General features: G+C 38.7%; 1 protein-coding gene across 5 annotated transcripts in view; it reads right to left on the bottom strand.

The window, feature by feature from the left end:
• Nucleotides 1–369: 369 nt before the first annotated feature.
• ZBTB5 (zinc finger and BTB domain containing 5) overlaps nucleotides 370–23,663 on the bottom strand; it is a 51,058-nt gene continuing 27,764 nt past the window's right edge. For 4 of the 5 annotated variants that reach the window (XM_072596772.1, XM_072596776.1, XM_072596773.1 and 1 more), the window contains exon 2: nucleotides 370–2,790. In XM_072596772.1, the coding sequence (XP_072452873.1) occupies nucleotides 756–2,786 (2,031 nt within the window). In that variant the 5' untranslated portion in view covers nucleotides 2,787–2,790 and the 3' untranslated portion in view covers nucleotides 370–755. Of the gene's footprint in view, nucleotides 2,791–3,441; nucleotides 3,495–23,663 lie in introns of those variants that run through there. The other variant, XM_072596777.1, reaches the window with a different exon arrangement.

Raw genomic sequence — 23,663 nt, 5'->3', positions numbered from 1 at the left:
AACAGTACTTCACTTATCACTCAATACAAGTACATACTGTATATACAATTTTGTTGTGAAACAAGAAAAATTGCTCAAACATCCAAATAATCTTGCTGTATAAGTATATACATCTAAAAGTCCAAAAGAATGCTTGCTATGGACTCAATTTCAGCACCATCATAGCGCAGTGTCTATTACTGCGACAACCTAAAATAAAAAATACAGTACATTCTGAACCGCTAAAACTATTTTCATAATATACTTTAAAGCATTTTGTGGCAGACAAAGGTATCCTGAAGGACTTTCACCCCATACAGGTACACAGTCGCCATTAGTAACAGTTAAGAGCTCTTTGCATCATTGTTCAGACACATAATATAGCAAACATAAATGTACAGGTATTTTATTTAAATGCTTCACACAATTTTACAAAAATTGCTTTAAAAAAATTTGCACTTTAGTTTTTCATTCTTAAAACGTGCCACTTTTAGGATCAAAAGATACTAAATACCTTCTCCCTGTTAACTCAATCCTAAAAGAAAAACTTGGTTTCAGGAATTGCATCCCTTTTCCTCCAAGTTCTGAATTTTTCTCAAAGACCTATCTGCATCACACAAGTGCCTGTGTTTAATTACACAAGTTCCCCAACTTATAAGAGCCACCATTCAGCCTGAAACCTAAAACAGAACAATGTTAAGTTTCTGCCAACAGTTCTGTTAAAAATTCTTTTGCAATTGGTATTGACTTCATTTTGATCAGAGGGAAGAACAGGATCAGAGCAGAGTGCTAGGTAGATTGCTGCTCTGCCACCTGAGGCAGGTAGTTTTGGAATGTTTATACAGGTGGCTTGACTGGCTAAACCTCTTGCCACACTTTAAGCAGGCATAGGGTTTCTCACCTGTGTGTACACGAATGTGCTTCTTACAGTCTGTTAAGGTCAGAAATGTCTTACAGCAGATTTTGCAGGCATATTTTCGAGCTCCCTCTACAACTAAGACATTGTGCTCTGATAAGGCCTTCTTACACTTTGATAGAACATCAGCAGATGCTCTGGTCAATTGAGGAGGACCAGGCTGGGAAGGATGCCCATTTTCAAAGGAGGAAGTAGGCCCATTCACTAACAACTGGGAATTAGTTGGATTATCTTGTATTTGAGAGCTCCTAACAGAGGTTACAACTGGCATTTTTGGAGCTATACGACGGTAGCCCGGAAAATTACTGGCTCCCCCTCGAGAGGAACCCATCATTGCCCTGGACAGTGAGTGTATTCCCAAACCAGTTCTGGGAAAATCCATCCCAAATTGTTCTGCAGCTCGATAACCAGAAGTTTGCACGCAGGGAAGGCCCATTACTTCCTGCATAGGTCTAACAAAATGTGAGTCTGCAGGTTCGCTGAAAGGATTCTCCACATGAGAGACAGTAGCAGAGGAATGAGCACTTGTAGGTCCTGACTCTGGACTTATTAAATAAGATGTGTCATTATCTATTCTGCAGTCACTGGTAGTGTTTGGAATGTTGTCATCATTGTTCTGATTGGCACTAAAGGTGCTACTTCTGCTCTTGTTTAGAAAATTTGAAATACTAAAGGTGGATTTGTGTTCCAGATTATTGGAAACCTCCAAAATATGAATGTCCCCTACTCTGTCAGTGCTGGATTGTGGATCTGAAAAACTACGATCACTACTTTCTGGACTCAGCTCTATCTTTTCAGCACTGACCACCCCCCCTTCCACTTCCACAGATTCACTGCCTTCTGCTTGAGAGGTAACGTCACTCACTTCATCCTGAGGTTCAGGAGAGCTCAAAGGTTCAGATTTAACCACTACTCTCATGTGGTCTTTCTCACTGAGGCCAACCTCTGGATTTTCACACTGAAAACCATTTTTTTCAGAAGTAGCTTCCTGGTCAAAACTGGTTTCCACCTGAGTTGCCTGAGATGCCATGGACATCTGAGAAATGTTCCCGGCACTGTTGTCAGATTGACTGGGCATTTGGGCATCTTCTTGTCCACTGAATGACTGATCAAACATGATAGCATTATCTTCCTGGTTATCAGCTACTGAGTCCGACTTAGAATTGTCCACAATTTTCAAAGAATCTGGTGAAAAAAATTCCTCACGAGAATGAACCACTGTCTGTCCATTCTCTGGAGTTGCGTCTGAAATCATGGACTCATCTAAAGAAGGTCTGATGCGTTGTCTGGCTCGATCTTCCGAAGACTGCTTCCGCTTGTGGAAGCGCCTTATTGGAAATGTCGTACGCTGTTCTATATTACTCCTCATTGACAAGTTCATGGTGGTCTGCTGCTCTTCTGTACTCTGGTTAGAATTTAATGCAGAGCTCACTATACTCAGTCCCAGTTGCTGAAGCATAAAAGACCGCTGCATTCGTGCATTTTGTTCCTGCACTCTGTCACTGGGGGGAGACATAGGCAGCGTCCTTGTAGTTAAATAATGTTTACAGGCCTTAACAACAGAGTTCAAATGCAGATGAGAAGCTGCCAACAAGACATCCATAACATTACTCTCCCCAAGCATAAGTGTAGACGTATACATCATATCAATCAAAGCAGCAAAGGCCTCTGCTGTCACCACCTCACTATCCAGCTGGATCATGTTCATGGTTTGATCTCCCTCAGCTACAGTAAAAAGGGCTCGAAAATGGGTGCTGCACGCTGCCAGAACAGAACGATGTGCTTTAAAATGTCTGTTCCCCACCACAATGACACAATCACAAAGTTGGCCATGAAGTCGTTGGTAGTTTAGTTGTTGAAAGATTTGTTCAAAGTGTCCAGGAAAATCCATGATCCTATATAATTTAGAAGAAAAAAACCCAACATTAAGATTTGGAATGGTTTTAATGAGAGAATAAAGCATAAATGTCGCAAGTGAGAGTCAAAAAACAAACCACCAGTCACAGTCTCATTTCAGTGTGTTGGAATAGTTGAAGGTGCCACAAACTAAAAGTCTATCAAATCAGGAACAAACACTAATTTAGCTGTCAGTCTAGTCAAGTGTGCAAATACTGGTGAATAAAACCCACAGGCTGCCCAAATATCACCTCCCACTTCCCATATTATGTTTCTAAAATAAGTTATAGGTTGGAAATTTTCTATCAGAATTATACTTAATCAATAAATAAACCCAAAGGACTTTGTTAAAGAGATTGCATATTCTGAAGACAAGATCTAGGCTCTGAGTTAATGATTAAGAAATTTAAGATTCGTTCTACTAACCTACGACTGAATAAAAGGAAAATAAAGAGGAACCAAAACTTGATGATAAAGAACAAGTGACAGACTAAAGATCCCTTACATTCAAATTCTCCAATTCTTTTCACCAAGTAAGTTTTGAACAACCACCAGTTCCTAACACTAACTGTATAAATCATATATGGGCTGTTTAATAAAAGACTGTTTTATGATGTCAAGTTTAGGCCCAGAAAACTGTAGATTCTAACCTCTTTAATTTAGCAGAAAATTACTGGAGCATACTGTACTCAGAAACCTCCCCCTTTCCTAGGAACTTTGTGATTGGCTGATTCAAAGTCTTTGTGCCCTTGGATACAGCTCAGTAACAGAACCTTCCTGAGGTAAACAGTTAGGAAACGGGGCCAAGCAGCCCCAAAGAGGTACTTTTTCATCAACACTCTCTGCCCCAATGCTCTTGGAGCTGTGGGGACTCCCCAGAGCAGGGAGGAGCTACAAAGGACAAAAATATCATGGAACAAAAACACATCTGGCAGGTTTCTAACCCTCTATAGCTTTCTCATTGTTGTAGTTTTTCTGAGTGAAGGCAAGGGAATAGAGAAACAGAGGCACAAGCTTGACTCTGTCTCATTGCTTATGGAAAATAATGACACTACACAGCTGAGACAGTAGTCAAGACTATTTTTTAATTAAACTCAAGGGAATTCTTCTTCCATTTGGACCTCTGCACAGGACAGACTCTATGACAGTAGTGAATACCTAGGGCAAGTATACATCTCTCTGTTTTATGCCTCATTTGACATTAATAATAAGAGGGTTGTTGAACAGTTATCATTAAAGCTGCATTCATCAAGGACACTTGAATAATCCTAACATGGATAAGAAAGGCCTTCTTGACGGATAGCCTTTAAAGCTGAATTTTGTGCTATCAAACCAAAAAAAAAAATTTTTATTAACCAAACAACAAACACAGTAGGATCTTGTATTCTTGCCACCTTTCAGTTAATTATGAAATGGTAAAGGTGCATGGTCTAATGCAGAAAATCATGTGTGAAAGTCTGCCTCTCTCTGCTCCTTTTGCTATTATGTATAGATCATTCTCATAAAAATGAGAAAGTAGGCATGTGGAAAATCACAAAGGAAATATATGCTCAAAAAAGGAGGTAAGCTAGTCACGTCGTAAAAACAAGCAAAGAGCTAAGACCACCCAGTGCTACATGCACTGCTACCCACAAAATACAAGAAAATCTACACATTAAGTACAGCCCCTAAGGAGAGCTATGTGAGAATATGAACAAGAAAGGCAAAGGATTAGAAAGTATGAAGGTGTTGCAAACTGCATTAATGGAAAGAATACCTGCATCAAACAGATCAATGATCAATACTGAAATACTGAAGGAAACCCAAGAGGCTTAAAGACCAAAGATATGGGTCATTAGGTCCTATTTTGTCACATGTTCATTTTCCCAGCTGATAGCTAAAGGCAACAGGAAGTAGAAAAAACTGGGTCTAGTAGAGACAAAGCTTGCCCAACAAGAATCACTTACAGCCTATTATAACAGAAATAAACTAGGCACTTAATGGCTTTTGTTACATATACACGGAATCATGGAACCTCAGAGTTTAGAGGGAACTCTGAGGTCAAAATATATCTAAAGAGAAAATCCCCCTCTATGACATTCCCCCCACACTGGTTGGTCATCCAGCCTCTGCCTGAAGACTAATTATGGGGAACTCACTACTTTACTCAAGCAACCCATTTTACTTTTTGACAGTTCTTTTTATTGCAAAGTTTTAACTTACGTTGAGCTAAAATCTATTTCTTTCCAACCTATACTCATTGCTCATAGTTCTGCTCCCTAGCCAAACAGAACAAGTCAAATCCTTGACATAAGCGCTCATCCCCTTTCAATTCTTCTCCTGAAAAGATGTCTAAATATCTTTAAATCTTTGATTTAAACCTAGATGAAATGATTTCTAGTCCTCTCAAAATCTTCCATTCTGGCATTGCCTTTCTTAAAACATGGAACTCTAAATTAGATATAAAAATCCATCTGTGGTCTTATCAAAGTTGAGTATATCCTCCCTAGTTCTAAACAATGCCTTAAATATAGCAGCAAATGATGCTGGTTGAAACGAATTTGATAATGCAGCTTAACATCCCATTAACTAGCAGGTAACACTGCTGACTCATACAGAGCTACAAAAAGACCCAGATCTTTTCCACATGAACTATGTGTCTAGTCATGCCTTCCCTATTTTGCTTTTGTGCAACTATGGGTTTTTAAAAACACAAATGTAAGAATGTGCATTTATCCCCAGTACAATTCATTATTAGATTCAGCTCACTGTTCTCATCTAATATCTCAACTCTCCCTCCAAGCTCTGTGTCATCTGAAAAACTGATAACCATGCTATCAACCAATATTTAAAAGCTTCTCAAGGAAAGGGACTCTCTCTTCTATTTGTCTCAAATGTTGCTAATTCACTTTCATTTCAAACAATGTTCTGGGCCAAATGCCTATTTCAAGTTATAGAGTGCAGAGAAGGAATTAAACACTCTCCAAGTAACTTTGTGTCCTGTAGGGGGTGCCTGTGGAAATCAAATTGTCCCAGGCCAAAAGGCATCATGACTCAAGGTACCCTTTCTTTAGTCTACCCTAATGCCCAAAATTCTCTTCTACAATACCTGGTCTCCTCTGGAGACTATATAAAGCCTTGGTTTCTGGTAGAAGACAAAAGCTCTAAAATCTATGTTTTCTTCCTTCAGGCATACAGGGATGCCTAAGCTATGCATTCGCCCTAAGATTAGTTCCCTGATGGTTCCCAGTCTTAAAACGGTTCTGTCGTGACTGTAACTTAGAAATGTATCTTTAACCATTTCCAACATGGTGTCCTTTGACATATTTTTGTAGAACACAATGAAATCTGGTATAATTTTAACATGTCAACAGCTACTGTCTAAAATTAGAGCAAGAGATAAGCACTGAAGAAAAGCCCTCTGTAACTACAGACAGACTACGGACTTTACTCTGAATTAACACTATATTAAGATAATAAGATTTCTCAAGTGTATGCATAAACTATGGATTTTCTAGTTTGGGATTAAGTCTCAAAAAGAATCCTGTTTCAAATACCCTGGGAGTCTCCTTGATAAAATCCTAAAAGAAAGTTAACAAAACATATAAGCTAATAAGAAAGTAGCAATATTAAAGAAGCATCCACAAGACACTGAGCAGCGAAACTCAAAAAGCCAAAGAGGCTTAGGGACTGCACAACTTCTACATATACTTACTGTGTAAAAATAAGCACAATACAAATATTCACATGTTGTAGCTACTATGTCATGATTTCTAAATGAAAGTTCACCAAAGATATGGTTAAATTAATTTTAAAAAAATCACTACAGTGGTAGCGGTGTTTATGTGTGATGCATCTTTAAGTGTTTACAAGGAAAATAATCCAAAAAAAGGACCCACAAGAATGAATTCTCACAATTCCCATCCTGCCTATTCTCATTTTCTCAATTACTCCCCTCTCCTTTATGGGAATAAACCACATCACCTTTTGGGCTGAGGCAAAGGACCAGACTTAGTAAACAGAGATAGGTTCTCAGCGAATTTGCCAAATGAAACTTAACCGCTAGAACAAGGAAGCAATGGTTTACCTAAATTTATATTAACTGCTCTGCAGAAAAAGTAAGCACTAAATTAGAATGAGAGATACCAGTGATTATTAGTAACCCCAAGAATAAACTGTAAATATTCTAGTTCTATAGAAGGTTATAAACTGACAGTTAAATAATGATTTTATACTAAACAATTATAAGAGCGGGATCTAAATATGATTAACAAAGACAAAAAGTAAAAGCTAAACTTTACTTAAATAGACATCTAAAGAGGACAAGGATCTTTAATTTGGAGTAATAATAGTTAAGCTAATATCTGTTGTTGCTCAGTCATGTCTGACTCTTTATGACCCCGCTGACCACAGCACATCACTACTGTCCATGGGGTTTTCTTAGCAAAGATACTAGAGTGGTTTGTATTTCCTTCTCCAGTAGATTAAGAGATTTGCCCAGGGTCACACAGCTAGTAAATGATTAAGGAAGCTAATGTTTATGATGGTCTAAAAATAGTGGGAGTCTCAGCATACCCTTTACCCCTCCCTTTCTGCCACTTGTTATTTTAGAAGCAGAAAACCCCAGAGGTCCAAGACCCATTTGGAAATTTTATTTTGCAGGTTGTCATGGTCAAATAACTCACTGCCTACCAGTTATCTCCATTCCTAGAGAGGTTGGTCCTCATGCTGCTGACAAAGCCTATCCTTGGGACTGTACTTGTTGAAGTCCTTCCAAAATAGCAAAACATGCCAAAGTTTGCTGGCATAGCCTTCAAGAACTCAAGAGTTGCCTCCATGGATTCTTGAAGAATTAAAGGAAGGCTATCAGCATGCTGGATGGGCCTATGGTGAAGGTTTCATGTGAAGACACAGCCAACAATCACACAGGCTGGAAGGGCAAGGGCAAGGATAAGGAGAAATCTGCAACTCTGGAGTACCTGTGTCAATCATTAAGATCACTGAGCCATTAAGTATAGATTTCTAAAATGAGTATTAGTAGAGGCCATAAGAATAAAAAGTTAATGTATACAAAAGACAATAACTATTCATACTTATGTAGTTCTACAAAGTTTACAAAATACTATATTCACAACCACCCTGGAAGAGAGGTGGACAATCACTATGAGTTGGATAAAATAAAAATATTTTCTTGAATCATACATAAAAATTACTGAAAATAGGGCAATTTATCTACAAATATCAGAGAAATGCTATAGAAATTTTATATGAGCATTTGCTATTGTAATATTTACAAACAAAGTACTTGATTAAATATATATCACACCAAAACTCACTGAACAGATTTTCTGGTCCCTTCACTTGCTTATTTCTAAAATTTATTCCTTTGCCTATTAATTGTTGCCTTTGTTTATTTGTCTCATCTACTTTTCAGTCCACAGCAACTTGTGAATATTTAAACGCTAAATATTTCCGTAAAGCAGGACCAGAGAGTGGAACCTAGTAGGTACTAGACTCATGATTTCACACGTACAGGAACTCCCAGATAAGAAAATTCTTCTTACAAATATTACTGGAGAGGCACTTCAATTATCTTCACTCTGTGGATCAAAAACTCAAGGGCCATGGATGCACAATGCCATATATGTTGTCAAACATGGCTGATGTGTCTTTTAATTTTGCTTCTTTACTATAAGTAAGGTGGTGGACCATTGAGAAGTGAAAATGATATTTTTTTTTTAAACTTTCAAGATACAAATAAAACATTTTTAAAGATGCTATCCAAGGGAAAAAGGTGAAGGATGAATAGCTAGAGTCACTCTCTAATAAAACGAAAGAATCACTTCATTTGAATAAACTGTGCCCTTCCAACCTTTATCTCAATGTCAAATCATTAAATACCAAAAATCAGGCCATAGCCACTATACCATTAAAATCGTCATTGCAGGTCTTCAAGCAAGGTCTGGGCAACCATCCGTCAAGGTGTTTTTGCAGTGAGGATTTTTTTTTTCAGGAATATTCAACTACTGAAGACCTTCTAACTCTGAATGTTTATAATTCTTCATTAGATTAGGAAAAAGGTTAAAGTGCTTCAAATTTCAGAATTGGAAGGAACTTAAGAGGCAATCTAGTCCAACCTATTCTGAACCAAGAATTCCCTATACATCAACGTTAATGAGCAGTCCTACAGCCTTTGTTTGACCTTCTGTAAGGGAGAATTAGCTCCCTCCCAAAGCAACCCTTTCTACTTAATACCTTTCAGTGTTAGGTAGTTTCTTCTTATATCAAACCTAAATCTGCCTCTTCCTAACTTCCACCTTTGCTATGCTCTTTGAGACTAAATTGGACAAGTCTAATTCGAAGGCTTTGAAGTATCTGAAGACAACTATCCTCTCCCTCCTAAGCTTTCTCTTTTCAAGGCTAGACAAATGCTTTCAACTGATATTCATATGGTTATCTATAAAGGCTTTTCACAACTCTACATGCCCTCCAGGAGGAAGGAAAAGAAAAATAATTTCTTGACATTTAAGATTGTTACCAATTATTCCTTTGGCTCTTAAAATGTAAAATGAACTTCCTTAAACAAATATCCCCCCAAAGTATTTTGCAATGAAAACTCCTATTCTTGAGAGGCAGAGTCAAGATGTCAGAGTAAAAGCTGAGAAGCTCCCGCTAATTCCCCTCCAAACAACTTTAAAATGCTTCAAAATAAATTCTGGAGCAGCAGAACCAATAAAAGGACAGGGTGAAACAATTTTCCAGCCTAAGATAACTTAGAAAGTCAACAAGAATGGTCCGATTCACTGGCATATGAGTGAAGCACAGCCCAGCACAAGTGGCCCTGGGGGGTGGGAGGGAGTGAGGGGCACAAATTAATCAGAAACAGTGATTTCCAGAGCTATTAGCCCACAGAGAGTATACTAGCTAGACAACTGTTAAGATTAAAGTGGCTCCGTTGCTGGTGCTGGGCACAGGACTCTATTGCATTAATCCCATACTGGGATCTGGGTTGCAGGTCTAGGTCACAGTCTCAGGGCGAGAAGAAGCACTAGCACACTAGAGCTCACAGCCACAGGAGAGCAGGGACACTGGTTACAGTTTCAGGGTGGAAAAGGGTATTTGTAGTTACTCAGAGACCAGAGCACACAGACCAGGAAAGCAATGATCACACCTCTCCTTAGATCATTACACCTTTAAGAACTGAAAACTTACAAGTCCCCAGAATTAGCTCTGAAAACAGTTTTACAAAAAAAAAACTAAAGCTTAGAACAGTGCCCTCCAACCCAGGAGCAGAGCCCAACTTTAACATAAAGTTAAGTCGAGAAATGGGCTGGAAAAATGAGCAAACAACAACAAACAAAAAAGAACTCAACCATAGAAAGTTACTGTAGTGACAGGAAAGATCAAAACATAAACATGTCAAAATGGCTACATGCAAACTCCAAAGAAAAAGGTGAAGTGATGCCAAGAACAACAGTTCCTAGAAGAGCTCAAAAAAAATCAAATGAAAGGTAAAGAAAAAACTGGGGGGAGGAGCCAAGATGGCGGAGTAGAAAGATTCACATATGCTAGCTCCGAACCCACAGCCCATAAAATATCTGTAAATAACTCCCAACAAATTCTGGAGCAGCAGAAGCCACAGAACAACGGAGTGGACAAGATTTCTGTTCCAGAGAGCCCTGAAAACCTGCTGCGAAAGGTCCGTCGCGCACCAGACCGGAGCAGAGCCTAGCCCTGCCTTGGCCGTGCGGCACCGAGAGGAGCAGTTCCCAGCAGGCTTCAGGGACAGAATCTCCCGCGGCCGCGCAGGTCCCTCCACCCACAGGTGACAAGGGTCGGTGAGAGAGTCTTTTTGGGTGGCCAACAGGAGAGTGGGGTGTCCCCATGGCTCAGGCCCCCTCGGGAGGCAGCAGCAGGGGCAGCAGCAGGGGGGGCAGCAGCAGGGGGGGCAGCAGACAGGGGCTCCCCAAGCAAGCAGGAGCTCGGATCCATTGTTGATGGTCTCCACATAAATCCCCTGAGGGAACTGAGTCCCGGGTGGCGGCCCTGCCCCCACCCCCACCTGAGCACCTGAACTTAATCTCACACTGAATAGCAGCCCTGCCCCCGCCCAAAGCCCTGAGGCTGGGAAGCAACATTTCGATCTCAGACCCCAACCACTGGCTGGGCAGATCTGGAGGTGTGGTGGGTGTGGAAAGGACATTCAGAAGTCAAGTCACTGGCTGGGAAAATGCCCAGAAAAGGGGAAAAAAATAAGACTATAGAAGGTTACTTTCTTGGTGAACAGATAATTCCTCCCTTCCTTTCTGATGAGGAAGAACAATGCTTACCATCAGGGAAAGACACAGAAGTCAAGGCTTATGTATCCCAAACATCCAAAATAAATATGCCATGGGCTCAGGCCATGGAAGAGCTCAAAAAGGATTTTGAAAATCAAGTTAGAGAGGTGGAGGAAAAACTGGGAAGAGAAATGAGTGACATGCAGGTAAAGCATGAAAAGCAGGTCAACACCTTGCTAAAGGAGACCCAAAAACATGCTGAAGAAAATAACACCCTGAAAAATAGACTAACTCAATTGGCAAAAGAGGTTCAAAAAGCAATGAGGAGAAGAATGCTTTAAAAAGAAGTCTTAGCCAAATGGAAAAGGAGGTTCAAAAGCTCACTGAACAAAATAGTTCTTTCAAAGTTAGAACGGAGCAGATGGAGGCTAATGACTTTATGAGAAACCAAGAAATCACAAAACAAAACCACAAGAATGAAAAAATCGAAGATTATGTGAAATATCTCATTGGAAAAACAACTCACCTGGAAAATAGATCCAGGAGAGACAATTTAAAAATTATGGGACTACCTGAAAGCCATGATCAGAAAAAGAGCCTAGACATCATCTTTCATGAAATTATCAAGGAAAACTGCCCTGAGATGCTAGAACCAGAGGGCAAAATAAGTATTCAGGGAATCCACCGATCACCTCCTGAAAGAGATCCAAAAAGAGAATTTCCTAGGAACATTGTGGCCAAATTCCAGAGTTCCCTGGTCAAGGAGAAAATATTGTAAGCAGCTAGAAAGAAACAATTCAAGTATTGTGGAAATACAATCAGGATAACACAAGATCTAGCAGCTTCTACATTAAGGGATCGAAGGGCGTGGAATATGATATTCCAGAAGTCAAAGGAACTAGGACTAAAACCAAGAATCACCTACCCAGCAAAACCGAGTATAATACTTCAGGGGAAGAAATGGTCTTTAAATGAAATAGAGGACTTTCAAGCATTCTTGATGAAAAGACCAGAGCTGAAAAGAAAATTTGACTTTCAAACACAAGAATAAAGAGAAGCATGAAAAGGTAAACAGCAAAGAGAAGTCATAAGGGACTTACTAAAGTTGAACTGTTTACATTCCTACATGGAAAGTAAATATTTGTAACTCTTGAAACTTTTCAGTATCTGGGTAGTGGGTGGGATTACACACACATACATACACACACACACACACACACACACACACACAGCACAGAGTGAATTGAATAGGATGGGATCATGTCTTAAAAAAAAGAAATAAAGCGGTGAGAGAGAAATATATCAGGAGGAAAAAGGGAGAAATGGAATGGGGCAAATTATCTCTCATAAAAAAAGGCAAGCAAAAGACTTTTTAGTGGAGGGAAAAAGAAAGGAGGTAAGAGAAAAACATGAAGTTTACTCTCATCACATTCCACTAAAGGAAGGAATAAAATGCACACCCATTTTGGTATGAAAACCTATCTTACAATACAGGAAAGTGGGGGATAAGGGGATAAGCAGGGTGGGGGGGATGATGGAAGGGAGGGCAATGGGAGGAGGGAGCAATTTGAAGCCAACACTCTTGGGGAGGGACAGGATCAAAAGAGAGAATAGAAGCAATGGGAGGCAGGATAGGATGGAGGGAAATATAGTTAGTCTTACACAACACAACTATTATGGAAGTCATTTGCAAAACTACACAGATATGGCCTATATCGAATTGCTTGCCTTCCAAAGGGAAGGGGTAGGGAGGGAGGGATGAAGAGAAGTTGGAACTCAAAGTATTAGGAACAACTGTCGAGTACTGTTCTTGCCACTAGGAAATAAGAAATACAGGCAAAGGGGTATAGAAAGTTATCTGGCCCTACAGGACAAAAGAGAAGATGGGGACAAGGGAAGGGAGGGATGATAGAAGAGAGGACAGATTGGTGATAGGTGCAATTAGAATGCTCAGTGTTTTGGGGTGGAGGGAGGGGACAAATGGGGAGAAAATTTGGAAACCAAAATTTTGAGAAAATGAATTAAAAGTTAAATAGATTAATAAAAAGAAAAAAAAAAGAAAAACTGGGGAAAGAAATGAGAGTGATGCAAGAGAATCATGAAAATGGGTCAACAGCTTGGAAAGGAAGCACAAAAAAAATACAAAAATTCACTGAAGAAACATCCTTAAAAACAGATCAAGGAAAGATAATTTAATAATCAGTGGACTATCTGAAAGCTATTAAAAAAAAAGTCTTGAGATATTATTCAAGATATTATCAAGGAAAACTGCTTCAATATTCTAGAACCAGAGGGTAAAATACAAATTGAAAGAATCACCTATTACATCCTGAAAAAGACCCCAAAATGAAAACTCCCAGGAATAACATATCCAAATTCCAGAGCTCCCAGGTCAAGGAAAAAATACTGCTAGCAGCCAGAAAGAAATGATTTAAATATCATGGTGCCACAGTCAGGGTAACACAAGACTTAGCAACTTCTACATTAAAGGACTGGAGGGCTTGTAATAGGATATTCCAAAGGGCAAAGGAGCTGGGATTACAAGCAAAAATTACTTACCCAGCAAAAAACAGTATAATTCTTGAGCATGGGGAAATGGATACATAATGAAATAAAAGACTTACAAGCATTCCTGATGAAAAGATCAGAACTGAACAGAAAATGTGACTTTCAAATACCAGACTCTAGAGAAGCATAAAAAGGTAAACAGGAAAGAGAACTCATCAATAAAGTTAAACTCTTTACATTCCTCCATGGGAAGATGATGCTTTTAAATTCCTAAGAACTTTATCACTATTAGGGCAGTTAGAAGGAGTACATATAGAAAGAGGACATGGGTATGAATTGACTATGATAGGATGCTATCTAAGAAAAAAGAAAAATTAGGGAATGCACTGGGAGAATGGGAGAGAGGTAAAAGAGGGTAAATTATTTCACCTAAAAGAGGCATGAAAGTTTTTACAGTGGAGATGAAGATGGGGGGTGTGGGGGGTGGGAAGGAGGCAGACAATGCTCGAACCTTACTCTCATGAAAAGTAGCTGAAAAATGGAATAACATACACACGCAGCAGGGTATAGCCATCTACCTTACTCTACAGGGAAGCACGATAGGAAGGAGATTAAAAAGTGGGGAAAAAGCAGGGAGTGCTAATAAAAGTGAGGGCACATTGAAAGAGATGGTCAGAAGTAAAATGCTTTTGAGGAGGGACAAAGTGAAATGAGAAAGAATTAGATAAATGGGAAAAACAGGGTGGAGAGAAATGTACAATAATCATAATTGTGAATGTGAATAGAACGCTCTTATCCCAAAAATGGAAGCAAATAGTAGACTGGGTTAAAAACTAGAATCTTACAATATGTTATTTACAAGAAACACACTTGAAGCAGAGAAACACAAACAAAGTAAACATAAGGGGCTGGCACAGAACCTATCATGCTTCAGCTATAGTTTAAAAAAAAAAGTAGAAGCAATCATGATGTCAAAGAAAACAAAAGCAAAAATAGATCAAATTCAAAGAGATGAGCAGGAAAACTACATCTTGCTAAAAGGTTCTTTGGCTTTCCAAAGCTGTGTTGTTTTTTTTAAACTGTAACAGTAAAAGGATAACATCCAGGGGTAAAAGATAACAGTGGGCTCTGGCTTTGGGAGCTAAAACAAAAGGAAGTTTTATGTGGTCAAAGTTTTTAAGTTTCAGTATCTGACCTTCCACTGTACACTCTGAATTAATTTCTTCAAGTACTCACTGATTTGATCTCCTTGCTGGCCAAGGAACTTTCAAAAGTCTTCTCTAGCACCACAATTCCAAAGTATCAATTCTGTAATGCTCAGCTTTACTTATAATGCAACCCTCACAGCCACACATTGCTACTGGAAAAACCCTAACTTTGATTACATCAGACTGAAAGATAGCTATAGTCTTCAACGCACATGCAGATATAATTAGGCCTTTTTCTTTCTAATATTTCCCTATTCATTGATCCCTTTTTCATTCTCCTCAAATCAGAAGATCTAGCTTCAAATCTTGCATTCTGTGTCTGACTATTCATGTGACGTTAGATTAGTTAATTATTTCTCTCTGGAAAACCTAGGAAGACTTATATGAACTAATGCAAAGTGAAGTGAGCAGAATCAGGAGAACATTGTACACAGCCACTGCAAAATTGCAATGAAGATCAACTGATTGATTTAGCAATTCTCAGCGATACAGAAAATTGTGAAAGATTTATGATGAAAAGTTCTATCCAACTCCAGAGGAAAAACTGATGGAGTATGAATGCAGACTGAAGCATAATATTTTTTACTTTTTTATAGGGAGTCTTTTTTGGGGGGAATCTATATTTTCTTTCACAACATGACTAATATGGAAATATGTTTTGCATGACTATTATCAAATTGCATGCCTTTTCAATGGCAGGGAGGGAAAGGAAGGAATTTTGAGCTAAAAAAAATTGTTTTGATGTTATAAACTATTTTTATATGTAATTGAAAAAAATCTTTGAAAACAAAAAAAATTTTCAAAATACCTGGAACACATCTTGATATTCCCCACATTATTTCTATCCCTACTACCAAAGTTTCTGATGACAAAGTATGTTACTGACACACATTTGGTTAAAAAAGGTAGCGTTCTAATATCAAAGCATCATGCCTTAAAAAGAGATCCCCAATTAGCAGGCTGGTTACCAGCATAATGATCTCCCTTTCTTTAGCTGGCTAGATTCCCAACGAGAAGCAAACCAGTAGGGATATCTAATCCTCAGGTCCTTTATGACAGTATTCTTCATATCTGCAGAAATGAAAATTACCTCTTCCTCACAAAAAGACTGAAAATCCATGTTTTAAAATAAGATGTGAATTCTTAAAAGGTAGTATCACTGAATCTTTCAAATACATATGCTGGCACATAACCTTGCAAAGAGAGAACAAAGGGTAAATAAATCATCTCTCTCGTGCTCTCTGCTACTGGACAACTACCTAATGCCAGGAAGAAACTTAGATGGTAACAGGGGTGAAGAAGAGAAATTCTGCGCTTTGGAATAAGATATAACTATGTAGGGAAATAGGGCTGAGAGATATATAAAAATCTCAGATCTACCCAGCAGAACTACCCTTATGATTTTCTAATTTTAAGTGTTGCTAAAGTGAAAAGAAGCTAAGTGCCAGAAGCTGGTCGTATGACTTCTACTTTGGGGAAAGGAATCACTGTAAAGTTATTCTATCTACCCATTCAGAAATAAAAGAGGTACTCTAAAACTAAAAATATTCAACACTACTGATAGTAATGACCATCTTAAGCATGAGACTGACCTTCTGTCCAGTGACTGCACCTCTTTAACAATCAGAAGAAACTAGTTTTTAAGTGAATTGAAAAAAAAAAAACTTTCCTTTTATTTAATTGCAAAGCTATCTATCCTTCAAAATGAAAATGTAGGCTCTTCTAAAAGGGATCAGTCATCAAAATGACAAAAATCCCTTTCAGTTTCAAGAGCAACAATAGTAGTTATGATCTTAAAACTGCCAAATTCTGGAACATTTCCAATGTTGATTCTTTAAGGAAGAAAATGCAATGATGACTTGTAATAAGATGGCATTTCAAGTCAGTTAGAAAAGTGGTATGGAACTAAAGAGTCAATATCTTCAGGACAGAGGCTCCATTACCAAGTTAACTTCTCACTAGCCTACAATACTGTCTGTCCTAGGCTTCTAACTTGATCTCTTATCATAGCCTCTAATGCTAACCTAATTCCTAGATGTTTCTTTTTCTGATTCTATAACCCTCAGGATTTTCCCGAACTGGATGTTTCTGAGATTATATGTTATGCTGTATATTCTCAGGCTTTTAGAAGTGCAGCAAACTGATATATATGCCACACACATGCACACACGCACACACACACGCACACACACACACACACATACACTTTTTAAATTTAATGATTTTTTAAGGCAGCATGGCATCATGGACATAGAAACAGTTTCCAAGTCAACAGAACTTGAATTTAAATTCCATTTCTAACACACAATGGTTGTGTGATTCTGAGCAGGTCACATGGTACTGTAGTAAGAACAGAGAAAATCCTGTGTTCTTGGAATAGAAAGTTAATTGTTAATCTCAACGCCTGTAAAGTGGCATGACAGTTATGCGATTATAGTGGTACAGCGAGTTTTCTAATCAGGAAGTTTCCTACACCAATGAAATCAAAGGTTGAGAGGTACAAAGCACAGTACTATAGAAAAGAGAGATTACATCTCATTAGGATCAGGAAAGGCTTTCTGTAGGGGATTATGTCTAATCTTAGCCTTAAAAGGAAACTAAAGATTTTAAGTGGTGTAGGTGAGGAGGAAGTACAGCCCAAGCATGGGAGATACCCTGTGCAGCAGCACAAAGATGGAAGACAGCAAATTTGGTGAACAGCTAGCTGGCCAATTTGGCAGGAACAGAGTATACGAAGGGAAGTAATATGTATGGGAAGGTTGGTAAGGAGCCATATACTATGAAGGGCATTAAATGCCAAGCTGAAGTATTTTTATTTATTTTATTTATTTACAGGAGCAACAGAATCCTAGACTGAAGATTTTTGAACAAGGTCAAATCTGTGTCTTAGGAATGTTACTGAAAGATTGAAAAGGGGTAAAACTGGAAGCAGGGAGACCAATTAGGAGACTGTTGCAAGAGGTAATAACAGTCTTTCAAGAGGTGATAAGATAGTGGCCATGTAAGAGAAGGGAAAAGATGCAAGAGACTGTGATACAGAGGAATAAGGGAAATGAGGGAAAGGAAAGAGTCAAACATTACTCTAAGCATTCAAATCTAGGTGACTGAAAGAATGGTGACTCTTTCAACAGAATTAGGGAAATTTGGAGAGGTGGATGAGGTTCAGGAAGAAATCAAATGAACTTCTTTGGAGTTGAATTTCAGCCATGTATGTAGAAATATCTAGGAGACAATTAGTAATGTGGACCTAGAACTCAGGAGAGAATAAGACTGGATATAAAGTTTGGGGAGTCATACAAAGATACAATATCTAAAACCATAAGAGCTAATGAGATCAGAGTCCCAGGATAGATCCTTAGGAGGAAGTCAGTTATTGGAAGAGAGATGGATGATAATCCAGCAAAAGATGGAACAGTATGACAGGGAGGAAGAGAACCAAGAGAAAAATGTCATAGAAGCCAGGGAAGGAAAGTATATTCATGAAGAGAAAACGGTCAAGAGCAATGGAAGCTAGAGTTCAAGTCATATGAGAACTCAGAAAAGGTCACTGGATTTAGTAGTGATAGTGATAAGATGAGTGGTAACCCTGGTGAAAGCAGTTTTAGTCAAGTGGTAGGGAGAAAAGCTAGATTAAAAGTGGTAAAGAGTAAGTAGGTGGTGATGAAATTAAGCCACACAGTGTAGTTCAATCTTTCTAGGGGTGAAAAAGTTAAAAAAAAAGATAAAGGATGAAAACTTGAGGGACTGGCTGGGCTACAAAAAGTTTCCTAAGTTAAACCATCCTGGGTTACTTTCAAATTGCAGTTACCTAAAAAGTTATTTCTATACTGCATAAAATTGTGCATCTAGACAGTTCCTCAATTTCATGCCTCTGAGCAAAAATTTCATTAACTATATTTCAGTACTATTTATTCATTAACAATTCATCATTATTTGGACTAGCAAAAGAAATTAAATGCAATAAGAATAAAGTTCTTTCCTGCTATACTATTGATGGAGAGCTCTAATTGTTTGGAATTACTTTCTTATATTGAATCAAAACATATCTGTAATTCCCATGTATTGGCGTTCGTTCCCTCTTCAATGAGCCAAACAAAATATCTCAATTCTTGCAATCAACAGCCTTTTAAATATACAGTAGAGGCAGGTGGGTGGCACAGTGGGTATATTGAGGTTTAGGGGTACTGGGACCCCAAAGTAGCGACATATGGGTCCTTCCCAAATGAATTCAACCCAAGTCTTCTTTCAGTCAGGTTAAAAAATAGAGTTTATTAAAAATCTGCCATATTGGCCAGACTCTTAAGAAATCTCATCATTGAGGAGGATGGGGGGAATGGAGCCAAGATGGGTGGAGCCAAGTAAAAGCAGGGACTTCCATGAGTTTTCTCCTAAAGCCTTCTAAATACCTGTAAAAAATGACTCTAAATAAATTCTAGAGCTACAGAACCACAAAATGACAGTCAAACAAATCTCCAGTAAGGTTGACAGGAAGGGTATATCACACCAGGCTGGGAGGGGAGGAGGGGTTGAAGCAGGCCTCAGGAGACTGAATCACTAGCAGCTGTGGCAGTTTCCAGACTTCTCAACCCACAGAAACCAAAAACAGCACAGAGGATCAGTGAGAAAATTCCATGGGACCTGGGTGAAAGAGGGATGCAGTCAGGCTGGGGCAGGGGAAGTAGGTGATGGTGGCAGCATTAGCAGCAGCTGCATCCAGAGCTCTGGGTCCACATATGGGGGGGACTGGGTGTCTGATACAAAACCCCTGAAGCCTGGGACAGTACACTTACCCCCATCCCTATTGGAAGCAGAGTCCAACCTTGACAAAAAGTTAAAAAGTCAAGTATTTGGTTGGGAAGATGAGCAAACAGGATAAAAAAAAGCTCAGACTGTAGAATCCTACTTTAGTGACAATGAAGATCAAAATATACAACTTGAAGAAGACAGCAAAGTCAAAGCTCCTACATCCAAAGCCTCCAAGAAAAGTATGAATTGGTCACAGGTCACAGAAGAACTCAAAAAGGATTCTGAAAATCAAGTAAGAGAAGTAGAGGACAAATTGGGAAGAGAAATGAGTGATGCAAAAAAATCATGAAAAACACGTCAACAGCTTGCTAAAGGAGACCCAAAAAAATACTAAGAAAATAACACCTTAAAAAACAGACTACTCCAAATGTCAAAAGAAGTCCAAAAAGTCAATGAGGAGAAGGTCTTAAAAAGAAGTGACCAAATGGAAAAAGAGGTCCAAAAACTCACTGAAGAAAATAATTCCTTAAAAATTAAAATGGATGCTAGTCACTTTATGAGAAATCAGGAGATTATAAAACAACCAAAAGAATGAAAATATGGAAGACAATGTGGAATATCTCAGTGGAAAAATCACTGACCTAGAAAATAGATCCAGGAGAGATAATATAAAAATTATTGTACTACCTTAAAGCCTTGATCAAAAAAAGAAAAAAAAGGCCTAGACATCATCTTTCAAGAAATTATCAAGGAAAACTGCCCTGACAGTCTAGAGCCAGAGGGCAAAATAAATACTGAAAGAATTCACTTATCATCTTCTGAAAGAGATCCAAGAAGAGAAACTCCTAGGAATACTGTAACCAAATTCCAGAGTTCCCGTATCAAAGAGAAAATATTGCAAGCAGAAAGAAACAAGTACTGTGAAAATACAATCAGTATAATGTAGCATAATATAAGGTAGCAGTTTCTACAATTAAGGGATCAAAGGGCTTGGAATGATATTCCGGAGGTCAGAGGAGCTAGGATTAAAACAAAGAATCATCTACCCAGCAAAATTGAGTACAATACTTCAAAAGAAAATGTGTGAGAAACAGAAGCTCAATTTGGTTGGATCACAGAACATAGAAAAGAGGATAACATACAATGAAGCTGGAAAAATAAGTTGGTGCCAAGTCTTGCTAAAAGCTAAAAGTATTCCTTACAAGACCCTTAACCCAAGACACTATCTTGAATAATAGAACTTTTTCCACATCTTAATATTTTGTGGACATATACTGTTATGGCATGCTAATGGTAAAGAAAACACAGATATCCTGGGTCATAATTTCAATTCAAAGTTTGTCAACTCTGTTATCTTATTGTATTTACAACCTATGCAATTAAGAAATTCCTTCCTCATGGTCTAGTTAATCACTCATGGAGACCATAAATTTGAAGGACACAGACCACCTTGGATTGTCCTAAACAGATTTAAGTCTGGTCATTCCTTTAACAGTCAGAAGTTTTCTGGCTCCATGATCACGTAACAGCTAGCTTTAAGGGAATAAACCGTACGCATTCAGCCTGTTTGCCTTTTTCTTAACCAAACTTTCAGGTCGATAGTTATGGTGCCGTAACATGTGGATTGGAACTGATGGACTAGGAGGGAACATAGCTCCCCACCTCGCCAAAGCCAAAGACTTAGGCACCTCAGAATTCTTTTTTCCTTAAGTCTGAAACCTTAACTAGGTTGGGTAAGTTCTCCTATTCCCAGCTTCCAAAGGACTCCCACTAGTTTGGTTGAAGTCTGCAAATTCTCTTTAAGCTAGCTCTGGGGGCAGGGACCAAAGCCTGTTAAATTGTTTTGTATTACTTAAGATTTCTTTGATAATCAATCTAAGTAAAAATTAAAAGCTAGCTCAGGGGGCAAGTCTGTGGTCAAATGCTCTGTACAGATCCCCTGTACTGACTGATCTCAGGAAAAATTAACACAAGTATTGCTAAGCACTAGTGTCAATTAACTAAAGATAGCCCTAAATTATGTTGGCCACCACAGGGCTCTTTTGGACTGGTCAAAGTTACCTTATCTTGAAACCAAATGAAGTTTAAAAGCCAACAAAACATCTAGCCAGCAGTGGGAATGTTTCATCTTGAGCTTGTTGACACAGCTGAGGGAGAACAAAAGGCAGAAGCCTCTTCCCTTAAGGTTCCCAAAGCTGCTTCAGCACCAGTCCAGTACTAGCTAACTCCTTCTACCTCAAAGGCCCCAGCCTGTCCTTCCCTTTTACTCCTTCTGCCCTATTCCTCATCTCCTTCCTTCCTCCTCCTTCCCTTAAAGGCTCTGATCTGGGGAGGATGATGGCACCTAGCCATTATCTCCTCCCTCCTCACCTTTCCTTACCTGCCTTAGCCCTGGGGAGGACAACTTTGTTCAGCCTGTATTGCCTCCCCTTCAGGGCTCTGGTCTTGAAGAGGACAGTTACAATCCACCTGCAGATTAGAGAGCTGAACCTGTTCCCACGGAGTCTATTTCTCTAAGATAGTTAGTCAGAAACTTCAAGGCACCATGGCTTCCCACCCCTCCAAGGATCACAGGAGTGCTCTGAGCAAAGGTTGCAGGATCCACCCTTACTCTGTCAGGTCTTGAATCCTTACAACCCCCTTTCCTCAGAATAATAGCCAATTCATGATGAAGATTTCTCTCAAGTTCCTGATTTCCCCTCTCTCTGTTGTTTATTGTGAGCTCTGTTTGTATTTGTCCTGTCATTAATTGTCAATTTATCTGTTGGTGTATGTCTCTGTTTTTATCATGTGTGCTGTGAATAGTGAGTTTGTTATCTTGCAAGCAGTCAGAGACTTTTTAAGGGCTGCAGCTAGGGAAATAAACAAACAAAACTTTAAGACTTTTCCTTGTTGCTCCTGTCTGGCCAACCTGGAATTACAATGGAAATTTAAATCATCTTACGTAAAATCATTTAATAGATTTGTATGTTGTGAGAATAATCATTAAAAAGTTCAGGAACTGATCATCTGAAATTCCTGAGAAAGAATTCCTAAGACTGTAGCTCTAGGACCTCACCTTGCTAAAACACCCTCCCCAATCTTGATCACTGAGCATTCCCCACTCACTCTCACAGTTAAAAGAGTATCTCAGAATGAGGATTTTTAACAGCCACAAGGGTTCATGTTAACCCCTCTCATCTCAGATCTAATTATAGAGAGGAGAATGTAGGGGAAGTTTAGGGGCAGCAATTAACAGACTGGAAGTGATTCTAACAGTCCTGTGCCCTTGGGCACCTTGTAGCCCACCCTTCTAGGAAAAATTTGGAAATGTCACCTAGGTCCTATACATTCTGCCCACCCTATCCCACCAGCTGTAAAGTGCCTCAGGCTTAGTAAATTCTGCAGCTGTGGGGGAAGGGAGAGGATGTAATATTCACTAAGCTCTGCCTACAAGAATCATCCCCACTGGGACACCAGCTTCTCTGCTCTTGGTTAAACTTCATTTCTCTGTTCCAACTGAAAAAAGAAAATGTATTTTATCTCTGTTTGACCCATTCCATGATATGTAAAAGGAAAAATAATTATGGTTGTTGCTATGGGATCAAAATGATAAAATGATTGTAAAATGTTTAACATAATGACTGGTATATGTTACATACAATATTATTAGCTCTCTAATGTAATTGTTACCTTTGAAGTGGTTTTAATTACCAAAAGTAATAAAATCAATAATTTCTGGAAATGCAAATGATATCATCTGAATTTATTATTGTTATTTCTAAAACTGTATTGTATTTCTGAATTTCTCTTAGATTGTAAAAACTGAGTGACCACTGAAATCCAGAAACGGTGTCAGACAAAGCAATGTTTAATGTGAATTTTGTTGAAACTAAAAGATGTTAGGAAAATTGTGTAAAACCAGTTATGTTACTCTATTAGTCCTGCTAACCTTGTCTTATAATGTTTTGTAATTGCCATTTAGAAAATGAGGTATTTTCACCCTTGCCTGTTAAAAAGGATAAAGCTAAAACAATCTGGCTATCACTTACGAAAGTTGTAAGATTGTTAACCAAGTTATTTGGGATTACTGCTTTAATGCTGCAACGCAAAATTGTTAACTGATTACTATGTATGAAAAGGAGGGAACTGAATGAAAACGATATTTAGATT

Source organism: Notamacropus eugenii, chromosome 3 (genome assembly GCF_028372415.1).
Source record: "Notamacropus eugenii isolate mMacEug1 chromosome 3, mMacEug1.pri_v2, whole genome shotgun sequence".
Taxonomy (NCBI): domain Eukaryota; kingdom Metazoa; phylum Chordata; class Mammalia; order Diprotodontia; family Macropodidae; genus Notamacropus; species Notamacropus eugenii.
Note: the sequence above shows the minus strand (reverse complement) of the source record. Positions and strands in the feature narration are given on the sequence as shown.